Genomic DNA, 27,272 nt, shown 5'->3' on the forward strand with positions numbered 1-27,272 from the left:
GGAGCGGGGGTGAATTAACGGAGACAGTCCACACTGGTGTATAAAAAATTTGATATGAGCCCGCAACCTGTGCTTGCAGCCCAGAAAGCCAACTGTACCCTGGGCTGCATCAAAAGACGCGTGGCCTGCAGGTTGATGGAGGTGATTCTGCCCCTCTACTCTGCTCTGGTGAGACCCCACCTGCAGTACTGCATCCAGCTCTGGGGTCCTCAGCACAGGAAAGACATGGACCTGTTGGAGCAGGTCCAGAGCCAGGCCACAAAAATGATCAGAGGGCTGGAACACCTCTCCTGTGAGGACAGGCTGAGAGAGTTGGGGTTGTTCAGCCTGGAGAAGAATAGGCTCTGGGGATACCTTACAGCAGCCTTTCAATACTTGAAGGGGGCTTATAAGATGGAGAGAGACTTTTTGCCAAGGCCTGTAGTGACAGAAGAAAGGGTAACAGTTTTAAACTGAAAGAGGATAGATTTAGATCAGACATTAGGAAGAAATTTTTTACAATGAGGGTGATGAGACACTGGAACACTCAGGTTGCCCAGAGAAGTTCTGGAAGCCCCATCCCTGGAAGTGTTCAAGGTCAGATTGGATGGGGCTTTGAGCAACGTGATCTAGTGGAAGATGTCCCTCCCCATCACAAGGAGATTGGACTACATGATCTTTAAAGCTTCCTTCCAATCCAAACCATTCTATGATTGCATGAAAAGAAGCTGGAAAATCACAGAACGTGCACAATGTGGCTATAGCTGGAGATTAACATACTTGTATGAGAAGTATAGCTATGACCAGTATCAAAGAGCTAATCTGCTTTCTTTGATGCCCTGAAGAACCAAGCAAATCAGAATCAAAAATCTTCTATCATTTAACAAAATTGTTCAAAACACAATTTAAAATAAATGTATTTCCTAATGATTTACAGATTTGGTTGACGTTTATGAGATGTTTCAACTATCCGGTGAAGGATAATACGATCAAACTTACAGCTGTATGGTTCACCCTGTCTTTTGGGTAAGAGTTGTTGAGATGTTAAACCATTTTTTATAGACTTGACAGACAGAAGAATCATATGCATGCAAATTTCTGTCAGTATGGTTATCCTTTATATTCAAAAAGGTTTTGTTCTGTATCTTTCCACAATATTTGTATTTATCAGTTAGTCTGTATTTGGTTGCAAGCCTGACTCATCGAGAATATCTGCTTCAGAAAACTGGCATCTTCTGGTGTCAGCATCTTTCAATATTTTAATTTTATGGAGAATTTTATTATGATGGAGCAACCACTCCATCACATAAGCAGTCAAGTGAGCTGCTCATCCTAACCTTGCACAGATTTCCAAACAAGTGAGATTGGTGACTGAGCTTTTTCTGTTTTTCACAGCTACTATGGCTTATCTGTCTGGTTTCCTGATGTCATTAAACATCTGCAGTCAGACGAGTATGCGTCCCGAGTGAAACATTTCCGCAATGAGGAGGTTTCACATTTCGTCTTCAACTTCACACTGGAAAATCAGGTTCACAGCAACGGAGAATACATCAATGACAGGTTTAGAGATTTCCTAATATCCTGACTTGGCTGGGATAAACAAATGTGTGTTTTAAAGCATGTCCTAACAATCTAATATTTTTCTCCATTAGTTAATGATAGATGGTTTTGTTGCTTTTTAATGGAAATTTATTTCTGTTCTTGATTTCTTATGACTCCTGGAGAATGGGGAGAAGTGGACCCATACATGCCCTGGTGGTTCCTATGTGAGGAACCCCCATGCAAACCCGGCTTCCTTGTCAACCTGAAAAACAGACCAAAAAGCCTCCGTTAACAATACTTCCTTTCACAGTGGGATTCAAAGGTTTGCAGGCCCAACACATGCAACTTATTGTAGAGGGCTGCGGAAGGATGTACTTTCATCTCTGTTGCCAGTTCTTTTTTTATATCGATGAAAGACACTTCTGTGAAAACACTGAACATTGAGAGGTTAGGATCTTATCACAGAAAAATAAAAGCTAAACATTACTGTAAATCAATAAAAAGTATGAACAGCACTGAAATGGGAAACAACATATTGGCAATGACTTTTGTGTTTTTCAACTGAATCCAAACATATTAAGGCTCTATCTGGACTTTACAGATAACCAGATAACTTAGAGGGAAATGAAACACAGCTGTTTTAGGTATCTGGTTTGTCTTAAGAAATATACAAAACAACCATGTGAATGGTCTCCTGGAAGGCATGGTGCTAAGTGATTATTAGTTCCATAGGAAAATCTATATCTAAGTGGATAACATTAATGAATTTGGTAATATTGGGCATTTAAAATTATTTTTATAAGAACTTGAGTTTTGACACGGGTAAAGATTTATGCATTGCAGACAAAAAATAGCAGTTATCTCATTTTTAAACTAGCCATAGCTTCCCAGTTCTGTTCCTTTCCAGGAGGCAGATGTTCTCCTAAAAGCAAAGAACCATTTGCTGTCAGTAATTGACAGAACTCTGTCAGCCAAAGTCTTAATAATTTGAACTGAAAATTCCTGTAAAACACTAAATCTGACATTAGCCTACTCTAAAACACTAATACACTCTTTCAAATGTGCAAATTTAATAGGTCTTTGACAGTTAATTTGAGAGTCACAAAGCATTTTCCACAGAAGTATGAATGCATTTGATATTCTTCCTCCACAAATGTTTCAATACTCCACTTACCCTCGATCTCAGTGTTTCCTTCAAGTTCTTACCTTAACTCGATAAAGTACTTGACTATTACTTCATCAGATTTCTGTTGGGTTTTCATTCAAATCATCTCAACACCAATTTTAACACAGTCACAACATGTTTCCTGCCCAAAGGTAAAAAGTGCATCAGAAGAGTGTAGGACATGTAGTCTGTCATTTCTGTTCCAAATGACTAATCTAATTGCTAAATTTTCTTTGTTCTCCTCTGGAATTAGGCTACATTTTAAAATGGAAAGTGTTATATGAAAAATGATAATGAATTGACACTGAACACCTTCCTGATTTTAATCAGTTTGTCCCAAATGAGAAATTATATAGTAACTAAAACTAATGGGCTGAAAACACTATACATCTGACCAATACACAAAGAGAATTCATCAGCTAGTAAGTCTTTTCCTGTGATAAACACAATTAGCTTTTGCTCTTCTTTCCCATAAAGATGTGATTCCAACAACTTTATTGGCGAGAGAGTTTAATTCCTATTATTTTGTAGGTAGCATATTTTGTGTGTTCCTATTCCTATTATTAGTCTTGTAATAAGAAAAACACTTAGCTAGTCACATCAGGTTTAATTAGACCAGAGCCAGGTCTGTGTTCAGAATGCTTTGCTGTTTTAACAATTCTTACTGCCATATAACAATTAAAGCATTCTTTTCAAACTGTTGCCACTTTGGGTGAAGTCTGCTAGAAAAACTGCCCTTTTCCAGTTGTAGCTTTTTCCATGCCTTCATGTGAAATAAAAGACATCACAAAAATAATGATGTATTTCTACATCTGTCTTTTTTTTTGTTAGCATAATGATGTTATTTGGTAGAATTATACTAAAAAAAGTGCTTACAGCATTGTTTCAGTCTAGTAACATTGAGGTAGAAAGTTACTGCTAGTAATACACTTCACCATTGACTTTTTCTATGAATGACTTGATTGACAGTCACAATCAAAGACCTAGGAGTTAAATGACAGTCATTAGGAAGGAGGATGTTCAGAAGTAAGAAAAGCTACTGACAATTTGTTTATACTTGTATATAATTACAATTGCATCCACAGACACAAGAGTAACAAACACATACTTCCAGTTAGACGTGTAGCTATATAAATGGCAATGTAATGGTTGTGTTCAAGTTAAACCATTTTGCAAAACTGTTTTTTTAACACTTGAATCAATATGTTTTGCATTTGAGCCTGACATGGTGCCCAGTGTGTTCATCTGCAGAAATAAAGGTTCTTTAAACAATTCTTTTTTTCCAGCTTGTTGATACTAGCAGGTGGTTGTTTGTTCCAAGAGGCTGAGTTTCTGGAGCATGATGTCCCAATTTCCAACTATAATGTCAAATTACAAGTAGTAGTGATTTTACAAGGCTATTCCATGAGTGTCATGACATTGATTTCAGCTGATGATTAAGGACAAGTAATAACAGAAATATTATCAAAGAAATTGTATTACCAGTTGTGGCCGGCAGCTATGTGGAGCTATTTGTCTTATTAACGTTTTTCCTGAACGATAGTATTATGTATTTTATAATCAGCTAATCATTAATTACACCTCCAGAATACCTTTAAGGAATCATTGTTAGTGGAGTTGAGATTTTTTAGAATAGTTGCATCAGCTTGAGCTGTTGCTCTTTCTAACCTGTGAAGGTAGACTGACAGAAATTATTTGTATTGGGCAGGTTTATTATGATGAAGTTTAAATCAGTAACCTTTGAGGATTCACTTTTCAAGAACTGTGTGTTTGAAGACATTACTTCACTGAACACATACTTCAGGAACTGTACTTTCATCAATACCACCTTCTACAACACAGGTATTACAAGGAAAGAAACCTCAACATCCATTGTTCAGCTGCGTGTACTCATTTTATGTTTATAATTTCTAGGTTTCTAATATGGCATACAAGAATTCCTCCTGTAGGGAACAAAAAGCTGTAAAAAGCAACAGACCTCTGTAATATTATAACAGAAAAGTGAAAGGATCAGTTTGCCAGGAAAGGATCACCTGGACTAGATACCACAGGCCTAATACTGACTCAGATAATACACATCTCTTTGATTTGAATCATCTCTAAAGAGATTTGGTCTGGAGAGGAGAAAATATATTTACTGCTTTACTGGTAGCTTTTCCTAGGGTATTTTTATTTAGTGTAAATGGGACTGGTGAAATACTTTGTTCATTGTGCTTGCTGTGGCATGGGAATCTGAGTTCAGGGTTCAAACTTCCTAATCTATAATTATTCCCACTTTCCTAAGTATTGTAACAAAAATAGGAATGCATATAGCATATATGTATTTAAACGTATATAATATGTTTAAACAGAGGAATTTTTTTTCAGTTCAATAAAACATAACTGAAAGTAGAACATGGCCAACTAAACTTGTTAGAAAGATGGGACACTTCTTACTGCTTTCCTGTAACTCCAACAATCATAATAGTAATAGAGTTAGGCCTCAGAGCAAGCAACACCTAGCTTTCTTTGTGTGGAATGAAGGTATTCTTGATTCCACGTTTAAGACTGACAGGAGGAACAGAAAGAAAGTGGAAGTATAGGGAGAGGTCTGCAAAATGGTATTGGAAGAAGAACGGCCTGAACTGTTGCATGAAGTGACTCATCCATGTTTGAGCTGAAGACCATGAGGCCTTCTCAGAAATGAAAATTAGTTTAATCTGAATTCTGTAGGAACATTTCACTTTAAAGGAAGTCAAACCAAACCAAACAAGATTGGCAGTCTCATCTGAACGGCTGTCTGGTGTGGAAACAGAAGGTCTGATACCAAGCAAGACCAAGTGATAGAAACTTGCAGATACCTAGTGGTTTTTATGCAAGACCAGCTGCTGCTGAAAGGCCTTAACCAGATACAGTCCAAGCAGAGCTGAAATACAGTAATATAACTTGCCTAATTCCAGGCCTTAATTACTCTTTTTCATAAGCTTTGCATATTTTTCTTTAAGATAAAAAGGTATCAAAATTAAGAGCAATAACTGGTTCCATTTTACAAAGCAGTGAAAGCTCTGAGTTGTCATTAAATTTGCCTAAATTGAAATGTTTTTAATCAAAAGCTGCACATGGAGTTGGCTGTTAGTTGAAATATTTCATTTTCTTCTTTCCACAGATCTCGAGCAATATAAATTTGTTGACAGCGAATTGATAAACTGCACATTTTTCCACATCAGGACAGGATGTCAGATTTCTTTTGATGACGACTACAGTGCCTACTGGATTTACTTTGTTAATTTCCTGGGAACATTGGCAGTGTTACCAGGGAATATTGTGTCCGCTCTCCTGATGGATAGAATTGGACGGTTAACGATGTTAGGTGGGGGCTTCACTTTAAGACAGGGAACAACATCAAAACCTAAAGATCTCCTGATAAAGTAACATGTCCTCTTTTTAAATAATTTGGTTCAGAGAGATGCAAAACATTCCTTCTGCAGATGCTTCATTTGTGCGGCATCTTTAGTGTCCTTTTAAAAAGCCCCCAATTTAGAAACTCTAGGAACAAAGGGTTCTGTAACCAGTTCTGCTATGCCACATTATCAGTCATTGATCTCCCACACTGATATTACAAGACCATAATTTAGGCATTTGGGATGAGATTTTGGAAAGCGCTGACCATTGGCTCATCTTTGCTCCAGCTGAAAGGAAACCAAGATGTGCACAGTTGACCCTGACCTGGTGAAGCAGCTCCATGGAAGAGTCAGCAGTCCTTTGCCCGTTATCTATTTTGCAAAGTAAAATAGTTGAAAGATGTCTCCTGTGGATTATCTGCAATGACAAATATGTTTTCAATTTACTTAAATAACTATGTGGTAGTTCATTGTGTTCATTTTCTAGGAGAGTATCTCTATATAAATGCAATTCCCACTCAGTGTTTTTATTGCTATAATATATGAACGAGTTTCATGTAATTGCGGAAGATGATGAACAAGGAAGAATGGAGGTAGCTTTCCCCAGGCAGCTTGCTTTGAAAATTCAGAGGGGGTTCCATCTTAATATTTTATGATATATCCTAATACTTGAGGAGTTATGTTTTTTTTCTATGAGCCCCTTACAACGTTTGTCTGCCTGACTGGTCTTACCAGCAGAGGAAGTCTCTTTAGTTTTTAACTCAACTATATAGGTCTGTTATTTAGCTACACTGTGTATATAGAACCATTAGACAAAACAGACAAAGACCATTCTTTAAATACAGCTCCACTTCATGTTGGTTTCATCTGTCTTGTACCTAGGTGGTTCCATGGTTCTCTCTGGCATCAGCTGTTTTTTCCTGTGGTTTGGGACCAGTGAATCCATGATGATAGGTATGCTGTGCCTCTACAACGGCCTCACCATCTCAGCATGGAACTCTCTAGACGTCATTACTGTGGAGCTGTATCCTACAGACAGAAGGTATGTGCAGGTACACCTCCCCTAACCTCACTGACACTATCTCTATGTACCACCTCAAATAGTGAATAGAAATGGTTACATATGAGCTTTACAGAGGTAATGATGTTTTGAGTGATTCAAACCAAACAAATAGTTTGTCTTATGAATAGCAAGGGTAAAAAGAGATTTTTTTTTAGCTATTTACTATCTATTTCTCATCAGATATCACTCAATCAGGAAAATACTACAAAAAATAGTTTCATATGAAAAAAAGAAGGTCTAACTGCTGCTCTCATTTAAAACACTGCTAATGAGTAGTATTTCTGAAAACAGTAATGGAGTATTTCTGAGCTTCCCTTAGCACAACCAGCTGTGAAGGCCATAGTTGGTCCAAAACACCAATATAGCTGCATTTGTCTGTTGACTGTGAAATGGTGGGGATGATAATAAAAATCACTATCTGGAGATGAACAGCATCTTCTGGAAGAGATTGTGGGCTTGAACCATGCTGAGCTGTTAATCAGTTTGCTACGAATTTGTATGCAGGGTCACTAGGAGTGTACATAGTCAGCATTAAGCAGATACAAAAATGACTTGGATACTGTTCCTGACTCTTCAGGGCTTTTGCAGGAAAGCTCGGGACAATTTTCATGTCCTGCAAGCATTGGTGCTAGATGGCATGGGGTTTTTTTCAGATACAGGGTACTTTTTAATGCTGGTCTTATGTCACTTAATGTACTGAAGGAAGAACAGTTGAGTCATACACTGTTGTATGTCGAGGGTAAAAATGTAAAAGCTGCTTTTTCTTGACTAGACTGGGATATTTCTTCCCCCTCCCCTCCTTAAACAAATTTTATGTAAAATTGCCCAGATTCCTGCCAAGGGACAGTGTGTCCTTTCTCCTGTCACAGTGTTATGTACTCTGTCATTCACTAGAAGTTTCAGATATAGTGAAAAATATTTCCAGTTTATAAATGCATGAAGCCTTGCTGGCAAGTCGAAGTTTTTGAACAGAGGTGCAACTCGCTTCAGTATTGTCCATTAGGTGAGGCTTCTATGTTTTCTTTTCACTGACATTTTAAAAATACGCACTCCTTCACACAAGAAATTGATGTCCACTCTTGTGGTTGTATTGAATAACTGTACTAGACTACTTATGAATCCAAACCACTAAGCTTTAATATTAAGTGCTAGTGTTTTTATTACACCTCAGGAAATTGCTCTTCTGGCCAAATGCCATGATATATTTCTAATAAATATCCTTTAGAAATAGCTATCTTTTTTGGTATTCCTGAATGTAGCAGCCACAAATATTTTCCTAAAATGAAGTAAAGGAAAATAGTTGGAAAAGCCTTTGATGTTAATGGAAGAAAAAATAAGCATCATTACTAGGAATGACAAAAAGAATGTAACTGATAACTATTCTAGGCCATCTGTATTTGTTTTCAATACATGTTTTCAATAGTTTCTGCTAGCTTTCGGATTGTAGCAAATTTTTCCCCATTTTTCTTTTTTAAAAAGCTTGTGTGTGCAATAATAGCTGTCTGGAATTCCACCTCAGAAATTTACTTGGAGCTAAGTTGTTGGGTTTTTTTGCAACAACTGAGATAGAAAACTTGTCACTTCATATTACCAATATAAAAAGACTGATAGGCCAAATCTACCTGTGCCAGGAAACACTGCTGATGTATACTGTAGGTGAAATTTTTTTCCAAAAGTTCCAAAAGTGGTGGAACCATCACTGCCAGTTTTTGTCAGCTGGCTTATAACAAAACAACCAATTCTAGAAGTCACTTCCTAGACTTGTGGGTTTTTTTAGACTAGGGCAAAGTTTCTTCATGTTTCATAGAACTCTTTGAAAATTAATACTTGCAGGAACTCAAATAACTTGCTTTCCAGAATTTTTTCTCTGATATTTCTTTTATCCAGACCAGCTACAGTTTAACAGCCACCGTTGCCCACCTCTGATGGGCCTTTCTTTCTAAGATTCCTCTGATCTTCATAGCCTGGCATGACTTGCCACAGTTTGCCAGGAATTTCCAGCTTCTGCAAGTAACTGTAGGGCTAAACAGCCTTTCCAGGCATATATGGTAAATGAAACTGCCTGATCTGTTTTTGCATATGAGGTCCTTCATAATTAAGATGATGACCTCTTTCACTACAAAGCTGCATCCAGAGTGAATCTGGTCCTGAAACTGGCTTCCAGTTTCCCCTCAAAACACAATCTAGGCACAACAACTTTGCTCATTCCATCACTATTTTACTATTCCAATGTATACTTTTTTCTTATTCCCAATCAGTAAAATTACCACAACCAGCAGCAAAGTACAGCTGAAGCCTGGGCTGAAAGCAAAGTGTGTGGAAGGAGGCCAGTTCATGCTACCATGCACAACAGACCAGGCTGGGCAGCCCCTCCTTTTCCTCCTGCACAACTTCTCTTGGAGACCAGCCAGTTGCAAACCTCTGGGGCTTTGCAGCGTAATACAAAAGGTGTTTCATAAATGGTACTCCAGGTTATTTAGGGATCATACTGGCTTTTTGCCAGGTAGGGTTGTGGTGAGCAATTTGGAAATGTGTGGTGTATATGATATATGGCACACATTTCAGTTTCCTCTTCATCAGCTGCCCGCAGGACAGAGTTAATGTTGCTTCAAAATCTTAACAGATTTGGATTCTCTATGCATTCACGTTCATCTACCCATTTACGTTTTAATTTAATAATGCCTGGATTTGAGGTAATTAAGTAGTTTGTCCTATATTCTTAATGAGTACTTTCAAAGTTTGTGCCATTTTAGCATAGATTTTGCCTGCATGTTCTTTATAAAATCTCAGCTGATTTGCACAACGCTAAAATAAGAGATGTTAGAGGCTGTACAGATTTCAAATGGTTCTCAGGTAGATGACAAATTTGTATTAAAGGTGATGATACGTTACTAATGCTAGTCAAAGGTAGGTTTCTGTCTTCCAGATGACACACATGGTGGTAACGAATAATAATTCTTTTTTCTTTTTTTTTTTTTTTTTTTTTTTTACTTTTCAATGCACAAATTTTAAAGGACGCTCATGACAACTAGCTATAAACTAACTGATTTCCAATAAGCAAGTAAATTAACCCAACTCCACAATGTAAGCAACTTGTATCAACTCATCTTTTGTCTCATCTTTTCTCTTGTCTTTTGTTTTATCTTCTTGATGGCCTGTGCTATTCTGGACTAGTCAGCAGGTTCTGAAAAGTCTTTCATCAGTTGTGACCTTCCTGAAAGCCAAACCAAAATATTCCATAGCCTTGGAAGCTCTGCTCTGAAGGAGAGTTATTAAATGTCTTGCAAAAAATTTTCAGTGCTCCTAGAGGGCTTTCCTACTCTATCATAAATGTTCTGTATTTTTCAAACACTGCTTTGAAAGGAGATGATGTAGAAATTGAGGGACAGAGGAAAAAGATACATTAAAAGCAACTTCAGTATTGTCTATCAGGGGAGGAAAACTGTACACTGGTATGTGGGGTACCAACAATCCCAGCCACTGAGCATTTTAGAAGAGGGAATGGGCTGAAAGTGTAACTTCCACTGCACCTATAAGAGCTTAGCACTTCAGCGGCACAAACCTGAATGTGCTAAGCTGATCACCCAGAAAATGTGAAATGCATAGTTAATGACCATTTAGTTAGCTCCAAGTGACTTGCTCCCATCATATATGAATTCTGTGACAGGGGTAAGGATTGTATCCTTTCTCCTGACAGCACTCAACTACATTAACCATAAGACTGCTTTCTCATCTTGCAGTCCCCAACCTTATTCAAAGTGCACCTTCCAACGTTTGCAGCAGATGAGGGAAACAAAGTTTTCTTCACTACATTTATGTTTTACCCTCAAGCTCTCTTTGTTCTGTGCATTGGCAGAGTGATACGGAAAAAAAATATTGTGTGATGAGGTAATTATGGCTTGTGTTGTAATGTGTGTGCCCAAGGGGCTTGCAATAACATTGCACAGTTTCCTAGCTCTGCCTGTAATATAAATATGAATGGAAGAGAGTTAAAATTCTCTGAAGAAGTTAACATTTAGGAAATTGTTATGACTTTCAAATGCAATCATTACTTTCCCATAAATGACAAATATCTCGTGAACTAGCTTGGGAAGCACCAACTTTATAAGCCAAGACTCTCCTCAAGGAGTGGATACCACAAATAAACCAAACCTAAACAGAAATTGGAATAGAAATAGGTCATCTCCTGCAGAGTAAATCAAGGTCAGATTGCATCAGATAACCAACAATTCATCAGTTTTACCAGCTGCCAGACATCTGGGTTTGAGTCTTGGCCAGGAGTATTTAGAATTCAAGGTGTGCTATAAAATGAAGTCATCCTGTTTTGCTTTTTTTTAATACCTCTGAAATAAGTTCATAAGGGTTTGGTCATAATTAAGAAATAAGCCACCTATCTTCATTATATTTATCTTTTTCTCTTTTTCTTGAGCCCTAAGAATCTATCCCCAGGGTAATAAGCATTATTCACAGGGTATCTTAAGTCCAACTTTGTATTGTTGTGGCTGTCAGAAGAGAAGTTTTCTATTCTTTTGACTCATAACAGCAGTCATTGACTTACAGTAGACTTCCTCACAGCTATTTTCTACTGCCATCCTGTGGATGTAGTTCAACTGCATTTTGCTGAAATTTCATGTTAATGTTTTTAAGGCATGACGTGCTGAACCTATGCAATGCCTTGGGCAGTAGTCCAAGGCAGGAAGGCAAATTCCACAGTTTTACTTGCACACTGAGTGCTATAATTGGCCAGGCTATGATATGCACCTTTGTAGTAATTTTTTAAAAGATCTTAAAATGTCTGGACATTAGAAAATTGTCCATAGCACATTCAGAAACTCCATTTTAATAGATTTTGCATATTATCAACACCCAGAAAAGTGATATTCAGAGGTTTTTTGTAACTTGCTATATAGGTTCAGCACTAGCTCTGGCAAGAAATTTATTAAATATCTGTGCTACACTTTCAGTAGCACTACACTGCAGGACAATGAAGTTTTCAGGTACACTGACTATCAGCAATGGAAAAGTGGGCCTGAAGTATTTTATGTAGGAATACAAGCACCAGGTCTAAGAAGGAACATATGTGGCAACCAGGAAACAAGCTCTTTTAATCTAAAGGTTTAGATAATCCCTCTATTTTTAACTGTTTGGACTCTTGCCATTTTTACGTGGGGCTTGAGTGAAAGGAAGCTAAGCGTTTTTCTTTGTCGCTGCTTTCCCAGCAACAGAAGTAAAATACATTGGGGAAAATTCCTTTTCCCTAATGTACAGCTTTGTCTCAGACCTGACATTTTGTAAGACTTCCACATTTTTCTCGTAACAATACTGCATCTGTAACTTTTTTTTTTTTTTTTTTTTTTTTTTTTTTTTTTTTTTTTTTTTTTAAGGCAATCCTAAATTGATTTACCAGGATTATCTTACTGATGTGCCCAAAGGATTTAATGACATTCTCTAGCTGGGCAAGGGATTCTTGCCATTGAACTCCATTGACCAGTAATAAGGATTGCTCATGGAGTCAAAAAGCCATTTTTGTGCCAATGCTTCACCCAGTAACCAATCAACATGACGGAAATTGTTGGATATTGTAATGGCCTTATGCCTTTGGATTTTTTCACTTAATTCATTCATGATGCTGACATGACACATTGCATATCTTTGATCATTTGCAGACTTTCTGTACACTTTAGCACTTTCCTGAAACAGTGTAGCAGAGACTGTACTAGTGCTGCAATAGAAGGCTATGCTAGTACATGTATGTGAATTGCAGCATATTTATTGCCTGGCTATTTTTACCCCGCTGGATTCAGTATAATTAATTATAAAGGCATGAATTAATACAGATTTTAGTTGATTTGAATCACAAATCTGTTCTAAGAAAGATGTTTAAAAATGAACAAGTCTGAGTTTGTTATCCCTAGAGCTCAACAGTTTGCTTAATGTCTTTGTTCTGGCTATTAGTACACAACAAATTCACATTGAAACACAGTATTAAAATTGAAGGATATGAAGGCAGACAGTTGAACAGTGACAATGCTTTTCAGGTACAGGTCTCAACAATATTTTACTTAAGCCTGTAAAAATTTTACTATTCCTGCCAGTGATGTGCATATTTTAGGCAAAAGGACATGCCTGAAAACTGCTTAAAGATTAAAAGATTGAACTTCTGGTGGGTTGTTCATTTTTTATTATCAGGACAGCCAAGGGCAATAAAAATGGGCTTACTTTGTCTTATTCTTCTTTGTTCATGATTTGATAACATTAATGGGATTAGACTAATAATGACCCCTTACAATTAGAAAAATTGAATAAGTCCATTTTACAAAGCAGAACGGTTTTTTCAGTGCCAACAAATTACCTTAATTTTGCTCAGATATAAGAGATATTGTATTACAAAATTGCATTAAATCTTAATAAGATAATCTTTGGTATATAACCTATAGTAGATCTAAAGCACAGTGGCAGCACTGAATGTGCTATCTGCAGACCATAGCACATGAAAAGAAATGGTCCAAATTGCTCAGAAAATTATATTCATGCCCCTAGTTATAACTAGTTGATACAAGCAAATAGCGTCTGTGAAACAGCTTACGTTTATAAGGCAGTATAAAACAACACTGAATGTAAGTAAGGCATCCCCATATGTTTTGTGCTATTGCCCTTCCAAAGATTTCCTGCCTCTATCTATCCAGATTTTCTTTAGCTAGATCTATATATTCTTTGGGGAGTTCTGATATCTCTTTGAATATGCTGAGGCTGTTGATGACTAAGTGTCTATTTTCTCTATGTGAACACTGGGGGTTTTTCCTGTTACTGTAATTTGGGGGCAAATTTGGTTTTACATAAGCACTGACAGCTGAAGAAATCATATTTACATGTGCAGACACTGATCACAATTGTAACTTTAGAAATACTTTCTGTGTGTAAAGGAGGCTGAAATTAGAACAGTTCTCACTCTTCCTCTCCTTCTTCCCCTGACTTGTTCAGAATCGCTGAAACCTGTTATTATTCTATGACATAAACTCTGTTTCCCAGGCTGGCTCTGTTGTCTTTAACCTCTTCCTACATGTTCGAGATAAAGTCTATTTTACCACCATGTTTTCTCTTCATGCTCCTCCTTCCTACCCCCACTCTCGTTCACTCGAGAAGACGCATCATTTTGGAGCTCCTTCCCTCTCAGGAGTTTCTCCCCATCCTGGGTCAGCTTCTTCCAGATATTCTGGGCTTTATCTGCCCTTGTGGTAGAGACATTTCTGTGGTAGAGATCTGAACTTCTTCTCATAGACTGTGAAAAATTCCTCTAGTGGGGTGGCTCTTCACTGCTTCCTTCAGCATGCATCTCCCACTCTTCCTTTGGACTGATTCCTCCATAAGTCATCCTTAAAATGGGCAAGTTTTAACTGGCTCATTCCTCCTCTGAGGAGGGCATTTTCAAGGAGGTCCCGCAAATGTTTGTCTGTCAGAAAGCGTCACAAGCAAGACTTCCAAAATTTCCTCATCTGCTGCTCTCAGCAGTGTGCTCTCTGGCAGCCCTCACTCGTCAGCACTGTCGGAGAGCATGTTGCTTTCAAGATGGTTATCTCCAGGATGTGCATGTTTAGCTTTTCTTGGCACTACGCACTATGTAAAAGTACTGCAGGTTTAATCAAATTTAGAAAAAACAAGCAAGTAAGGGCTTTGAACATTTAGGAGGCATATCTGGGACTCTTCTGCTCGTTTTTTTCACCGTTTTTCTGGGAAGTTTCTGCTCTGCCATCAGAATGACCTGTCTCTCTTTCCTTAGATGTTGCTGATACTTATCATCATGCAATATCTGGATGAGTGCCATGTTCTACACAAAGAGGATTTATGATTACTTCAGACAAAATAATAATTACTTTGCTAAATCTCAGGTATTTTAAAGAGTGCTGTCATATTGCCAAACTGATAATAAATATATTATGATTATAATCACCCAGCAAAAAAGAATAACTTGTGTCTTGTCCTGGGGTCAGAAAAGGCATATAATACACAGAGCTGACACTGGAACAGTAAATATCAACTCTTCTGGTTTTAGTTCCATAACGTTTTAGGCAAGGACATTGACTTTGGATTGCAACCATGGACAAATGAATATTTAACATTAACAGGAAAAAAAACCTTTTTGAAGGTATGCTAATTAGTCTGTTCCATGTCTTCATTCTGTTCTGCAAACATCCTTTTAACTGATTTAAAAATTTGACAGTAAAAGTACCATTACTTCAAATTACCACATTTCTGAATCTTGTTCGGAATCTGAAGTTGACTCTGTGGGTTAACTAGAGTTCTGCTTCTTAGAGTAAATGAGAGTGATTTAGAAATACACCAGAAGGATCCAGACCTACTTTCATCATTCTTTTGGTGCAGGGTCCTCAAATATACCAGCACTGGTATAATTCTGAAGCACAGCATGTCAGATACAGTCAGGGAAGGGACAGTATTGAAAAACCCTGTATCGTGGTCAACTATACTAGACAGAAGCTTTTACCTCTCCTCTAGTGTAAGGCTTGGATGTAGGACACCAAGGGGCCTGACTAATCAACTCTACTGACATACAGATTTGCAGAAGAGCAGGGGAGATGAACTAGTGACACTCTGGACTGTGGCCATGTCCATCAGTTTCTTGAGGCAGAGGATCTCTTCTCCCTTCATACCACGGTTTGCTGTTTTCAAAATCAAAAAATAGTGCTGTAAAGAATATTGAGAGTTTATATCGTTGCTTTCACCTGGGACCAAGTCTGCTTACTTTAAGTTGATTCTCTGGGCTGCTCTTTAGGAGCTCCAGTAGAAGTTTCTCAGACTTACTTCCTAGGAATTCAGGCTACATCTGAACACAGGACTTCTTCCTTTCCCTCACATGCACCTCAGTACAATAACTACGGCTCTTTTTAGTCACTCAGACCATTAGCATTTCTGTTAATCCCTGCTGTTTAGACTGGGGACTTTTTCCTTCTAATGGCAGTTCTTAATATTAACAAGAAAGAAGCATTTTGTTCTGAAAAGAACATCTATCCTCTTGATTCTTATTATTTTATTCCATCAAGCACAGTGTGAGCTCTGCATAGTCCTTCTTTCTTTCACTTCTAAGAGATCTGAGAAATGATAAACATTCTACTATCATACAGATATTTTTGTTAGGACACTTTTTGTAGGACAAGGTCATTCCTGCAACTATGAATCATACAGTCATGTCAAAACACAATTTATTAAAATGATGGCAGTTTGCATCATACATCTATTCATGGGCAACCAAACATCTAAAGTACTTAATCCAGACTACTAAAATCACACCACTGCAATGCAAAAGCCCCTCTGACTTGCCTGTGTCATACGTTCTGTTACCAGTCTATTTCCTTTGCCTTTTCTCCAAAGTTTCTCAGACATCTCTTCTGCACAAAGCAGATTTTTTTATGACCTATTCTCTTCACGTCTAAGAGACAAACATTCATTATTATTGGAGGTCTCATTAGCCTTTTGAAAAAGCACTGGTTGAACATGCATCTCCTCTGTAAGAAACACATTTCTATTCAGCGCCCCAAGATGGTCATCCTTTTATTCTTATGATTTCTTTCCCAAATGACCAAGTAGCTCTCTTTTGAGAACGACTTTACACCTCCTACCTCACATCCAGCATTTTAAGAGTTACTGAATTTCCATTTGCAAGTCCTTTGTTCTACTGTAGAGGTGTAAACTTACCTATTCAGTCATTTATTTCAGATTTTAGTCCCTGAGGCAGCAGAATGAATTTGCCTTAATAAAATGCTGTAGCAGCTGAGCTTTGTTTTCGCATTATAAAGAGAAGCACAGAATCCTTGTTGGCATAACTTCTGTTTAAGATACCAGGGTTATACTGATTTAATCCCACTGAGGATTTGTCTCAATGGCTTCACTCTTTCCTCCATTTTTTAACTTTCTTCTGTTTTCTCTTCTAGGGCAACAGGCTTTGGCTTTTTGAATGCACTATGCAAAGCAGCAGCTGTACTTGGAAACTTAATATTCGGTTCCCTTGTTGGTATCACCAAAGCAATCCCTATTCTCCTTGCTTCTACTGTTCTAGTGTGTGGAGGTCTGGTAGGACTTCGGCTTCCTGACACAAGAACCCAGGTGTTGATGTAACTGGAAAAAGCCATTTACTATTTATTTCCTTCTGCATACAAATGTCAACTCTCCTGACCGATGGTGCAAAGGCTTCAGATTCTCAACGCTTAGTAGAGTGCTCAAATGTCAGAAATCAAACTCAAAAGATACTTTGGAGCGGCAGAGATTTAGCAACTTCTGTATGAAAGTTTTAAATGTCACTTTGGTTTGCTTGCATACATTGCTATTCAAACCCACTTAACTTCAAACTGCAAAGCTACCTCTTAAAACACTTTCGGTCACATATCCAGTAAAGTAAAAACCGTACTGATAATTAGATATTTAAAATGCAAGCAGTCATATTATTTAAAAAAAATACATGCTAAATTTGGCCATGGCATTGTGAGCTTTTGTAACAGTACAGACATGCAAGTCAACTACTTCGCAGTGTTGGTGCAGAGAATGTTAATATATCGATGCATGCAGCATTAATCAGGAAGCTCTGCAGACCACAACAGGACTGAGAATACTGACCTTCTGCAGCTGTGCTGAGATGGAAAAACTTGTGGCAATGCCTTTTTCTTGGGAAATCTTTTTAGGTAGATTCAGTCTAAAGTAAAGATTACCGTCTACACCCCTTATTTGCTGAGGAGAAGGCAACAGCTACTGCAGGGAGATTAAAAGCCCATATGGGTAAGCAGCAAAGAGAATAACAAAATAAACTTTCACTCTTTGCTGCTGATCCTCCAGAAGAATTTTGTTTTCTTCTCACTTGTGGCATCTAGAATATTTTTGCCATTTTAAAACGGTGGATTTGTCTTAATCCAGGAGTGAATCAATACAAATGTTTATGTTGTTGTAAATATGAATGAAGGAAGAATCAGGCCAGTGAACTATATGAAAAGGAAGATGCTTTCAGAAGTACGTTTGGTATTTACACTTCTAATATATTTTCCTTTGTTGCAGATTGGTTATAAAAATACATGGCCATAGAATGCCACCTAGTAAAATTCATTAGATCATACCTTCAATATAGAGGATAATGTAATTAAAACAACTCAAAAGATTTTTTTTTAAATATCAGAACAATGAAAAGCAATAAAAACACCTTCATTATTTTCACAGTTTATACCCTTCTTTATATAACTATTTTCTCAGTTGAATTTTAGTAGTTCTAGTTAATAGTTTAGTTTAATAGTCTAGTTTAATAGTTCTCACCATTTAACACTTTCATATATCTCTGAAAGGCCATTAAGAAAGAAGCCATGGCAAGGCTGCGGGGAGTGGTAATGCTTTTATTAGACCAAGAGCAAGGATGGAGAGTAAATGGTAGTAAATATATTTCTTCGAAGCGATATGCTGTGGACTGTTCTGGATTTCAGTAGAGTTCCCCACCAGTCCTACTGTTATACAAAAGGCTATGGGATCACTTTAAAATGTTAGTGTTAAAAATTTAGTACAAATATATTTATAAAATTAGCAAACAAAAGGGGCAGATCCTCTGATGAAAGAAACTGGCATTGCTTTCAGTGCAGCTAAGAAAACTTGTATCAGCTGATGAACTATCTGCAGTTTCAAGTTTCAAAGAACAAATTTGGTATAAAACATAAGGAAAAATTTATCAGTATTTTTTCTAATTATGTCTTACAACATTTATTGATGGTGGTTGAATCAGTGCCAAAGAAATTAGGCTCTCAGATAAGGTCATTGTGTAGTAAGACATTTTTTTTTTCATTAATTTTTCTTTTGCTTGCATATGTCAACTTAGCTTTGGGTAGTAATATCCATCACTTCATTCTGTGTCAGTCATTGTCTTAGTCATAGTCAAAGAGTCAGTAAAAGTCCACCTAAGAAAATAATTCATTACATTTAAAGTTCATTGTTTAATTTATTGATCCTAGAAGTTACATTTTTCAGTTACTAACAAATGCCTACGATACGCATTGTAGCACCAAAATTTTAGCACAAGATGTGTTTTTCTGCTAGTAATAAATGGGAAAAATGGCTGAATTAAAAAAGCATGAGTATGGGAAATTAGTGGACTTTTTTTGATGTTGATAATTTAAATATAATACAGTAAGAACGTTTAAGAAGTATGTTTATTTTTTAATATAAACAGTCAAGATATTTGAGATGAAATATTTCATTTTTAAATCTGACTTAAACATGTTTTTCAAATTTCTAAACTATATTTTAAAAAAAGGAGGAAGAATTTTTTTTCACCAAGTTCCAGGTTAAGAACAAAATACTGGCATTAGTTTTGCATCTGTGGCTTTCTTCCACTAGTCATAGCCTTAGTATTATTTCAAGGCTGTTTTCTCCAATAAGAATTACATGTTGAGCCTTGTTTCTCTGTGCCGTTCATTAGCAGCATGTGTCCACCTCTTTGTACTTACCGCACAACTTATTTTGAAATCTGAAGCCTCTGTACGTGTTTGGAGTAAACATCAACAGCAATGGGAAAATATTACATTGTCTTGCTATGCACTGTCCACTTGAAGTATATTCTGTCCACCTCTGTATGTAATTCCAAAAAACATCCAGATCCAACACATCATGCCACCTGACCAGTGTGGAGGAAATGAGCCACGGAAAAATAAGGTTCAACTTTTGAGGGCTACGGGTCAAGGTTAACACACTAAAAGCTCATTACACATAAAATTATGCTGATTTCAATGTGGGTTATTATTGTAAATCTTGACTGTGTCATAAGTATGTGATTAAGTCTGGATGAAGTGGAATATAGCAACAACAGGAATTAGTAAAGATGAACAAAATTCCCAACTACATGAACCTTGCATTGTCCAGAATTAGAGTGAATGTTCTAAGGTAGGAAAAGGAAAAAAGAATTATAGTGGGAAGGAAAGCAGGGATACATAAATGGAAGAGGTGAACAAAGAAAAAAAATCCACTAACATTTCCAACATATTGAACAAAACCTAAAGCTAGAATTTCCCTAGCTGGTGAGCCAGTTGGCTCAACAGACTTGAACTAATGCACAAGCCAGCATTAAAGCTGTTTGAACAATCAATTTTTTTGGCTTAAGTGCAGTAAAGATTTATCTCATAAAGGCAAAAGAAATTAATGCAATTTCAGGCTATAAATACTTGGTTAGATAGGTACAATCCACAGGCTGGAACAGAGACAATCGGTGGCACTCTGGACACAAACGTTACTTACATTATAAGCAAAAGTGATTTGGTTGGTCTTTAGTGAGTCTGTCTTTTTTTTGCAGCTTCCAAAGCAATCTCAGGTAACAAATATTGGGCAGTAGGAATTGTACTTCCTTTCTGTGTACGTTCACTTATATCTCACATAAAGAATCACTTTGTAGCCTGGTTAGATCCCTGATACACCACAGAGAACCGAACTTGATAGCATTTGTGTATCAGAACTTTCAAACATATAATCAAAACTGCTTATTTGCCTGTTTTGGTCACTGAACTAACTGACCACTAGTTGGAAACTCCTTTCAATCTAAACTGAAGCAGGATATGAGGTGTAGTGCTCTTCTCCTGTAAAGCTGAAAGGCTCATCCTATTGACAGCAATGACAAAAAGTACAATGGCCACTGAAGACAGAGAAGAATGACAGTATTTAGAATGGTATTAACCATGATGGTCAACTACTTTAAGATTTAAAAACTGTCCACACAAAAGAACACATGTTTTCATTTTTGGCAAAGAAATTTTATTCTAACTAGTTTTACTCCTTACAGGTTGTCTGATAGTAGACGTTGACTTAGCAGACTCTTTTTCTTGAAAGCATCTTATTCATTGTGTTTGTGCATTTTAACCAGATTGGCTATATTCATGTTAGCACCTTATTGGTCGGAAGTGTGCACTACAACATTTGGTATGCATTGCAGTGATTGCTCAGTATGGACTCCTAATAAGGAAACCAAGACTAGGAGTTCATGGTTTCTGGAGTGCTGAAGGGGGTTGTTAATGCATATTGTATTGGGAAGCCTTCTTCCTCTATGCATGATTTTAGCCAGGGCTCTTCCAGAAGTGTATACTACAAAACTTCAACACAGTGAAAAAGCCTTCCTGATGGCTCCAGTAGCCTACCCTTTGTTCATCATCTTAGAAAAGTAGGGTAAAGTAAGACTGCTAACTCAAGCTCTGCTCTCTTTCTCTTCATGTCATTCCATTCATCCCATCCCAAACTGCTTTTCTTACCAGAGGGCCAATCTTAAAGAAAGTCAAAACTCACTGCTCATGCTCTCACTTGCTTCTGACTTTATAGTAACATTCAGTAAGAAGGTTTGCCACCTATCTTTTGCAATTTGGCCATCCCTTTATAAACCAAGATGGAAACTGATCTCAAAAGTCCTTCAGACATTCTTACCCTTTCGAGGCAGCCAGACTCCACATTTCTCTACATATCCAGAAGGCTGAACTAATACAACGAGGGGTCCTCTCAGAATGGCCCTAGTTGGGCTCCTTCTGCTGTGGGTGCAGATACAGGGGAATCTTCTTGTCTGTGCACCTAGCTTGGCTCCATTTGGAGGAAATATTACTCTCTGTTCCTGTTTTCTTTTTCTACCACTATGGAGCCTTATTGTCCTGTAACCGCTATTAGGCACAATTGCTGATTCCAATACTTAGCAATATAATATAGTCCTCAGCCCCTCATATGGACAGCCTCTGTGTGCTGGGCTTTAGCTCTCTTCCCCATTGTGAGTTTTAAAATGGTCATCTTTAGTCAGAGAACGATGTTTACATCCAGTCACACCTCTTTACCTAAACAAGATGATATCATGCTAATACAACCTACAAGCCATGTTTCCTGTTTAATAACCTGGAAATGCAATTGAAATTTCAAACCCAATGTTAAAAAATGAATCCTTGCACTCAGGGGGTCAAAGACACAAGAAGTGAAAACAGAAATGCTCCACTTCCTCTGGAGTCTTGAAAGAAAACACATGTTCAGTAATCATATTCCAGAAGAAAACACATCCAAGAGACTGCTTTTCCTCTGCATTTCCTGCTTTCTTGTTCATTAAACTTACTGTAAAATATTAGGTATTTGCCTGAATTAGTACTTTCCAATGCTGCTAGTGCAGGAAACACAGCATGAAAAGACAGACTTTTGCCTGCAGTTTGGAGGCAAGACAAGGAACAGGCAGTGATGTGGAATTAGCAGAGACACGTTAGCCAGAAAATCTGGAACTCAGTTCAGAACCTAAATTAAATAGAAAGCACCAATTTATAATGCAGATCTCCCTTAGCTTGACTTATGGTTATGCAGTCTACAACCAGTCCATAAACTGAAATCAGCCTCATTTGCTTTCTTCTAACGCTGATAATTTCAACAAGTGATGCAAAATAATTTTTGATCCATTACCATTATCTGCATTCTTTCTTTTTATTGCAGTGGTGAATATCCTACTTCTTCCAGCAAAGGAAGGATCCTTCAATACTTAGTCCTACTCTAGATGTATAAGAGTCTCATATAGAACTTCATCCACATGCAGGACCTTTCTTTGATGCAGTGACTTAGCATTTCAGAAACAGGAAAAAGAAAAAATGGGCCTGATTGATTTACTTTTCTTATTTGATAGTAGGTTGAATTATCTCCAAAGATGCTGGCCTGTAATATGTAGCCATGCTTTCTAGCCCTTGGAGTACATCTAGTCCAACTAAAGATGAATAAAGCAGTAATTTTTGGCAGTGCCTTCCCACAACATATACACAAGCTACATTTACTAGGACCAAAATACTTAGGGAAAAAAAATGGGGAAAACCACAGGTGTAATAGCTTTCTGGGGCAAACGATCTTCCCTCCTTGACAGAGGTCTAGAACATAATGCTCACTTCTGACCAGTACACCATCCAATGACGAAAGATTGGAGATTACTTAACAATAAAGGTATTTGGGTGAAGATGACCTGACACAGAAGTATTGTCCCTCTCACCCAGGATATTCATGAATATGTAATTTAATGCCACATAACGAAGAAGATTTGTAGAGAACTTGCCCCTGCTCTGGCCATCAACACTTCTGAGCTGTAGCCAGATACATAAGTCTGCAAGTGAGAGAGAGAAATTACTGGCAGGCTGGCTTTCATCACTCTCTCCACAGCCAGCCACCTAAGCTCATTTTGCTTGGATCCCAAGGATCTGCTTTTTTGCTCAGACTCCTACTTTCTAATTCTGGACATCTACCACCTGCCACTCAGTTTTCACCAGCAGTCCTGACCAAGCAAGTTGAAGCTACTCGCTGCTGATGGACAGCACTCATAACTCATCACAAGCATGGTACTCTGCAAAAGTCTGATGTCTTATGTGTTCCAGTTTTGTCTGTTGTCTAGAGCTGGAGTTGTCATCTAGCATTTCTCTCTGATAATACTGCATGTTTTTTAACCTATAAGACATGTCTTCTATTGTCCTAATGTCTGCCTTGTAAATATATGCCTGTCCCCCACTGGCTATGTGATAGAAGTCATTTGTGAATCTCGCATAGGCCTGTCTTACCCAGTTAAAAGTTTATCCTTCAAAAGAAGAGGGTCAGGAAAAAAATAATTAAATGGAATCAAATTAAAAGCAGACCATGAAGAGTAAGATTTCAAGGCCCAGGGTTCAATTACTTTTATTTTTGTCAGCTGTTTTCCTTAAATCCTAGCCTGCAGCTATATAATACTACATATTGTGAAGAAGTATTACACAGTTAGAGCTGAATACATATACAGACACACGTGTGGGTGAAAATACACACATTTATACACACACACCTCCCTGAAACACAGGCGGATGTAAGACTTACAAACCATATTCTCATCTCATTCTCAATGACACTGTTACTTTCTGCCTTGTGCATTATGCTTTGAACACAAATAATGTCCTGCTCTGTTCCTTGTGCAGAAAGCTTTACTTATTCATGTGCAAAATTTTGGGGATGCCAAGATTCATTTTACTGGCCATTAGCTTTTGGTCATTGGAAGGGAACTCCTGAAACGGTCTGAAAAATGAGCTCTGACTTAGCTGTAGCCTTCCACTCCCCAACACAGTCTGCCAAACAGCAGAACAGCACATTGTGCAAAGGCACTGGTCATGTTCCAGTGACTAGGAGACACAGCATTCTCAGATAGATAAAATGCTAAAAGCTGCGAATTTTGTCTTATTCAGCTGTAAGTCCTTCAAAATGTTCCATGTGGATCTCAACATGTTAACTTCTGTGTAACCTATTAGAAAATGTCTGTGTCTTCCTGTACTGTATGTTTTTCATTGTTTCTGCATACATAGCTGCTGTCGTTCTAGTAATGTGGCTGAACAATCCTATGCTGCTGTTCTTATCAGCAATCTTTGACCAGCCTGAAACAGAGCCATTGCCAGGGTGTCTTTCAAATAATGATTAACACCCACGAAGATCTTCTACAGTAATTAGTGCTGTATAAAGTAATTGCGGCTATAATTCAAGCAAATCCGGTGTTAAAATAGCAGCACATGCACACAGAGCAGTGAGGATGGAGAGAGCTCTTTCAAAAGCTCTGGCATCTGCCACGTTTCTGCCTCCATCTTTGCAGGATATTCGCTCTTTGCGGTGTGCTTCCTCTGGTGGGGGACACACACACACACACACAACACACACACGTTACAGAACTAAGAAAGCAGCAAAAGAAGGGTTGTATTCCTTCCACAGGACTTAACAATGTATATTGGCTATAGGAATAGCAATTCTATACTAAGACTAAAACAAACAAACAAACAAACCAAGCAGCTTGCAATTATTTTTTTTTTTTTTCCATGTGTTCTGTGAGTTGATAAACTGAATACCAGTCTATACCAAACCTTTGGGAGGACACTATGAAAGGGTAGCAATGCTCATATGATAGTACTTTTGGAAAGTAGTGGATCTTTCCAAAAGGAAAACATAGTCACTGAGTGAGAGTGTAGCATATAGTTTCTAACTGTGATCATGAATAGGCAGTTTTAAGCAGAAAATTTCCATTCAGATTCAAAGTAGCAGCAGCTAATACTACCTTATCTTTGAAAATTTGCAAACATAGATTAAAACCAATAGTTTAGAGGGAAAAGGAGAATATTAAAACTTGGAAAGCGATTTACAAAACACAACCTCCCATCACTTCTTTTGGACAACCCTTACAGCTCTTTCCTGGTTCTTCCTGTCACAGATCCCTTCCGATATGGTGACTGATTTCATTAATGCTTCACTAGTGAAATGAAAATTTTTACTGACATTTGCAACAAAAACTAGAGCAGGCATGAAGTTAGCACTGTAGGAATGCTAGCTCATTTATAAAGACTTTTAAAAAATGCACCAAGCTGCTAGTGACTGCATTTATTGTCTTCCTAGTGGTTTAGAATCCTGCAAAGTGTTACATGAAACTATGCTGTGTGTGTAAACTGATCCCTTTTTAAATCAGCGATGCAATTTGCAGGATTGGGATCTTAGGAATGCTGGAATTGCTGTTGTGAGAAAAATGTGTACTTTTAGCCCTTATTTTTAACACGAATAATTTTAGCCTGGCTTTTTCCTATGAATGTAATGTTTCCCAAACAGGACAAGGATTTTTAATAGCATCCCATGCTACAAGCCTAATGAATCAACTGACAGCTTATTTCAGCTATTTTCTATAGAATATTGTATTACAAATCCCAATTCAAACTTTCAAAAGAATTGTTGTATTACCCTCAGCTGTCTAACATTCTGACAACTAGGTTGTATCTCACGCTTGGCCTCAAATATATATGACAATGTACTATACATAATTAGATATTTTTTTTTAAGTGGGCAGTTTCCTTTTCAGTGTAATAACTTATGTGCAGAAATCAGGCATCAAGGATGAGGTACTGAAAGTAGAGCTATTGGCTTTGTCAGGTTACTGATTTTCTTAAAAACTTGTTAGCATTTTCTAATGCTGAGAAACAGAAAGAAAACATGTATTTTTTCCTAGTTTTTCATGAGCTATTTTCTGCTCCAGGTTTCTCCTACTAAGCTTCCACTCAAATTGCCAGCTGCTCTGAGCCAACTGGGAGTACAATTTTTCAAACTGTCTTTAGTGTACAAAACCACAGGTGTGTTAGTTTGCATATGTTGTCAAGAAAATCATAACCATTTCTGACAGTCTCCATTTCTTAATGTGGGGAAACATGTACATATTGTATATAGAATAATGAGCTACTTTGAAGTTGAATTCGCATTTATACTTGTTTACTTCCAGATCTGCTAATCTGCAATAAGATCTTGGCAATAGTCCTGACCTCTCTGTTTCTTTCTTTGTTTGTTTTCTTTACTGCTGTGTGTGATCTCCTGTAAAGCAGGTTACAGTCATCACTATTGTATATATGTGTTTGCATGTGTGTGCCTTGATAAATTCTCTCTTTTGGAGCTCTGAATTTTTCATTTCAAGTCCAGCTGGTACAATTGTGAACTCATCTTTCCAGTATGCTCCCCTGTGTCAGACTGCCAACTTCCAAAATGTCTGACCAAGTGTTTTGATTAAGTCCCCCGAGGAAAGCTGTCTGTATACTTGTGAAAGGGCATGCTCTGTGTAGGATGACTGTGTACAGTATAAATCTATAAAACGTGGAAGTGTTTATAAATTTATCTGCCAAATATTTATCATCCATGTAACAAATGCAAAGTTATTTAGTGTACATCAGATTAATAAAGGGGCATTTTTTGCTCCACTATATTCAAATAAAGATTTGTTCTCTGCAATGAATACATATCAGGTGTGATGATAGCCAGAACGTCATTCTTCACTACCCACAAAACACTGAAAACAGTTGTTTTACCCTAATAGTTCCTTTACAAAGGCTCTCTATGTATCTCATCTTTAGTGCTCATAAGAGAGGTTGAACATGTGTGAAAAGAAAACTTGGAACAAGTTAATAAAGTTAAAGAAATGTAAAAGACTCTAAAAAAAGACAGGGTGAAAGTTCTATGGTTGCAAGAGACAAAGTTCTTTAGTTAACCATCTGGGATTCATATTTTTATGGTACATAATTGCACAAAATAGACATCTGGCCTTTCACTGCACAACAGCATTGCAGGGGTATGTTATCACCTAACATGTCTAATCTAA

The 27,272-nt window shown here is 37.5% G+C and overlaps 1 protein-coding gene across 1 annotated transcript in view; it reads left to right on the top strand.

Annotated features, from left to right (window-relative positions):
• The window catches only part of SV2C (synaptic vesicle glycoprotein 2C), an 86,253-nt gene extending 68,996 nt beyond the window's left edge, over window positions 1-17,257 (top strand). Inside the window, exons 7-12 of the mRNA XM_049794666.1 lie at window positions 917-1,005; window positions 1,375-1,539; window positions 4,395-4,528; window positions 5,832-6,035; window positions 6,949-7,108; window positions 17,074-17,257. Coding sequence (XP_049650623.1) covers window positions 917-1,005; window positions 1,375-1,539; window positions 4,395-4,528; window positions 5,832-6,035; window positions 6,949-7,108; window positions 17,074-17,257 — 936 coding nt within the window. The remainder of the gene's footprint in view (window positions 1-916; window positions 1,006-1,374; window positions 1,540-4,394; window positions 4,529-5,831; window positions 6,036-6,948; window positions 7,109-17,073) is intronic.
• Window positions 17,258-27,272: the final 10,015 nt, after the last annotated feature.

Source organism: Accipiter gentilis, chromosome Z (genome assembly GCF_929443795.1).
Source record: "Accipiter gentilis chromosome Z, bAccGen1.1, whole genome shotgun sequence".
In the NCBI taxonomy this organism is placed as follows: domain Eukaryota; kingdom Metazoa; phylum Chordata; class Aves; order Accipitriformes; family Accipitridae; genus Astur; species Astur gentilis.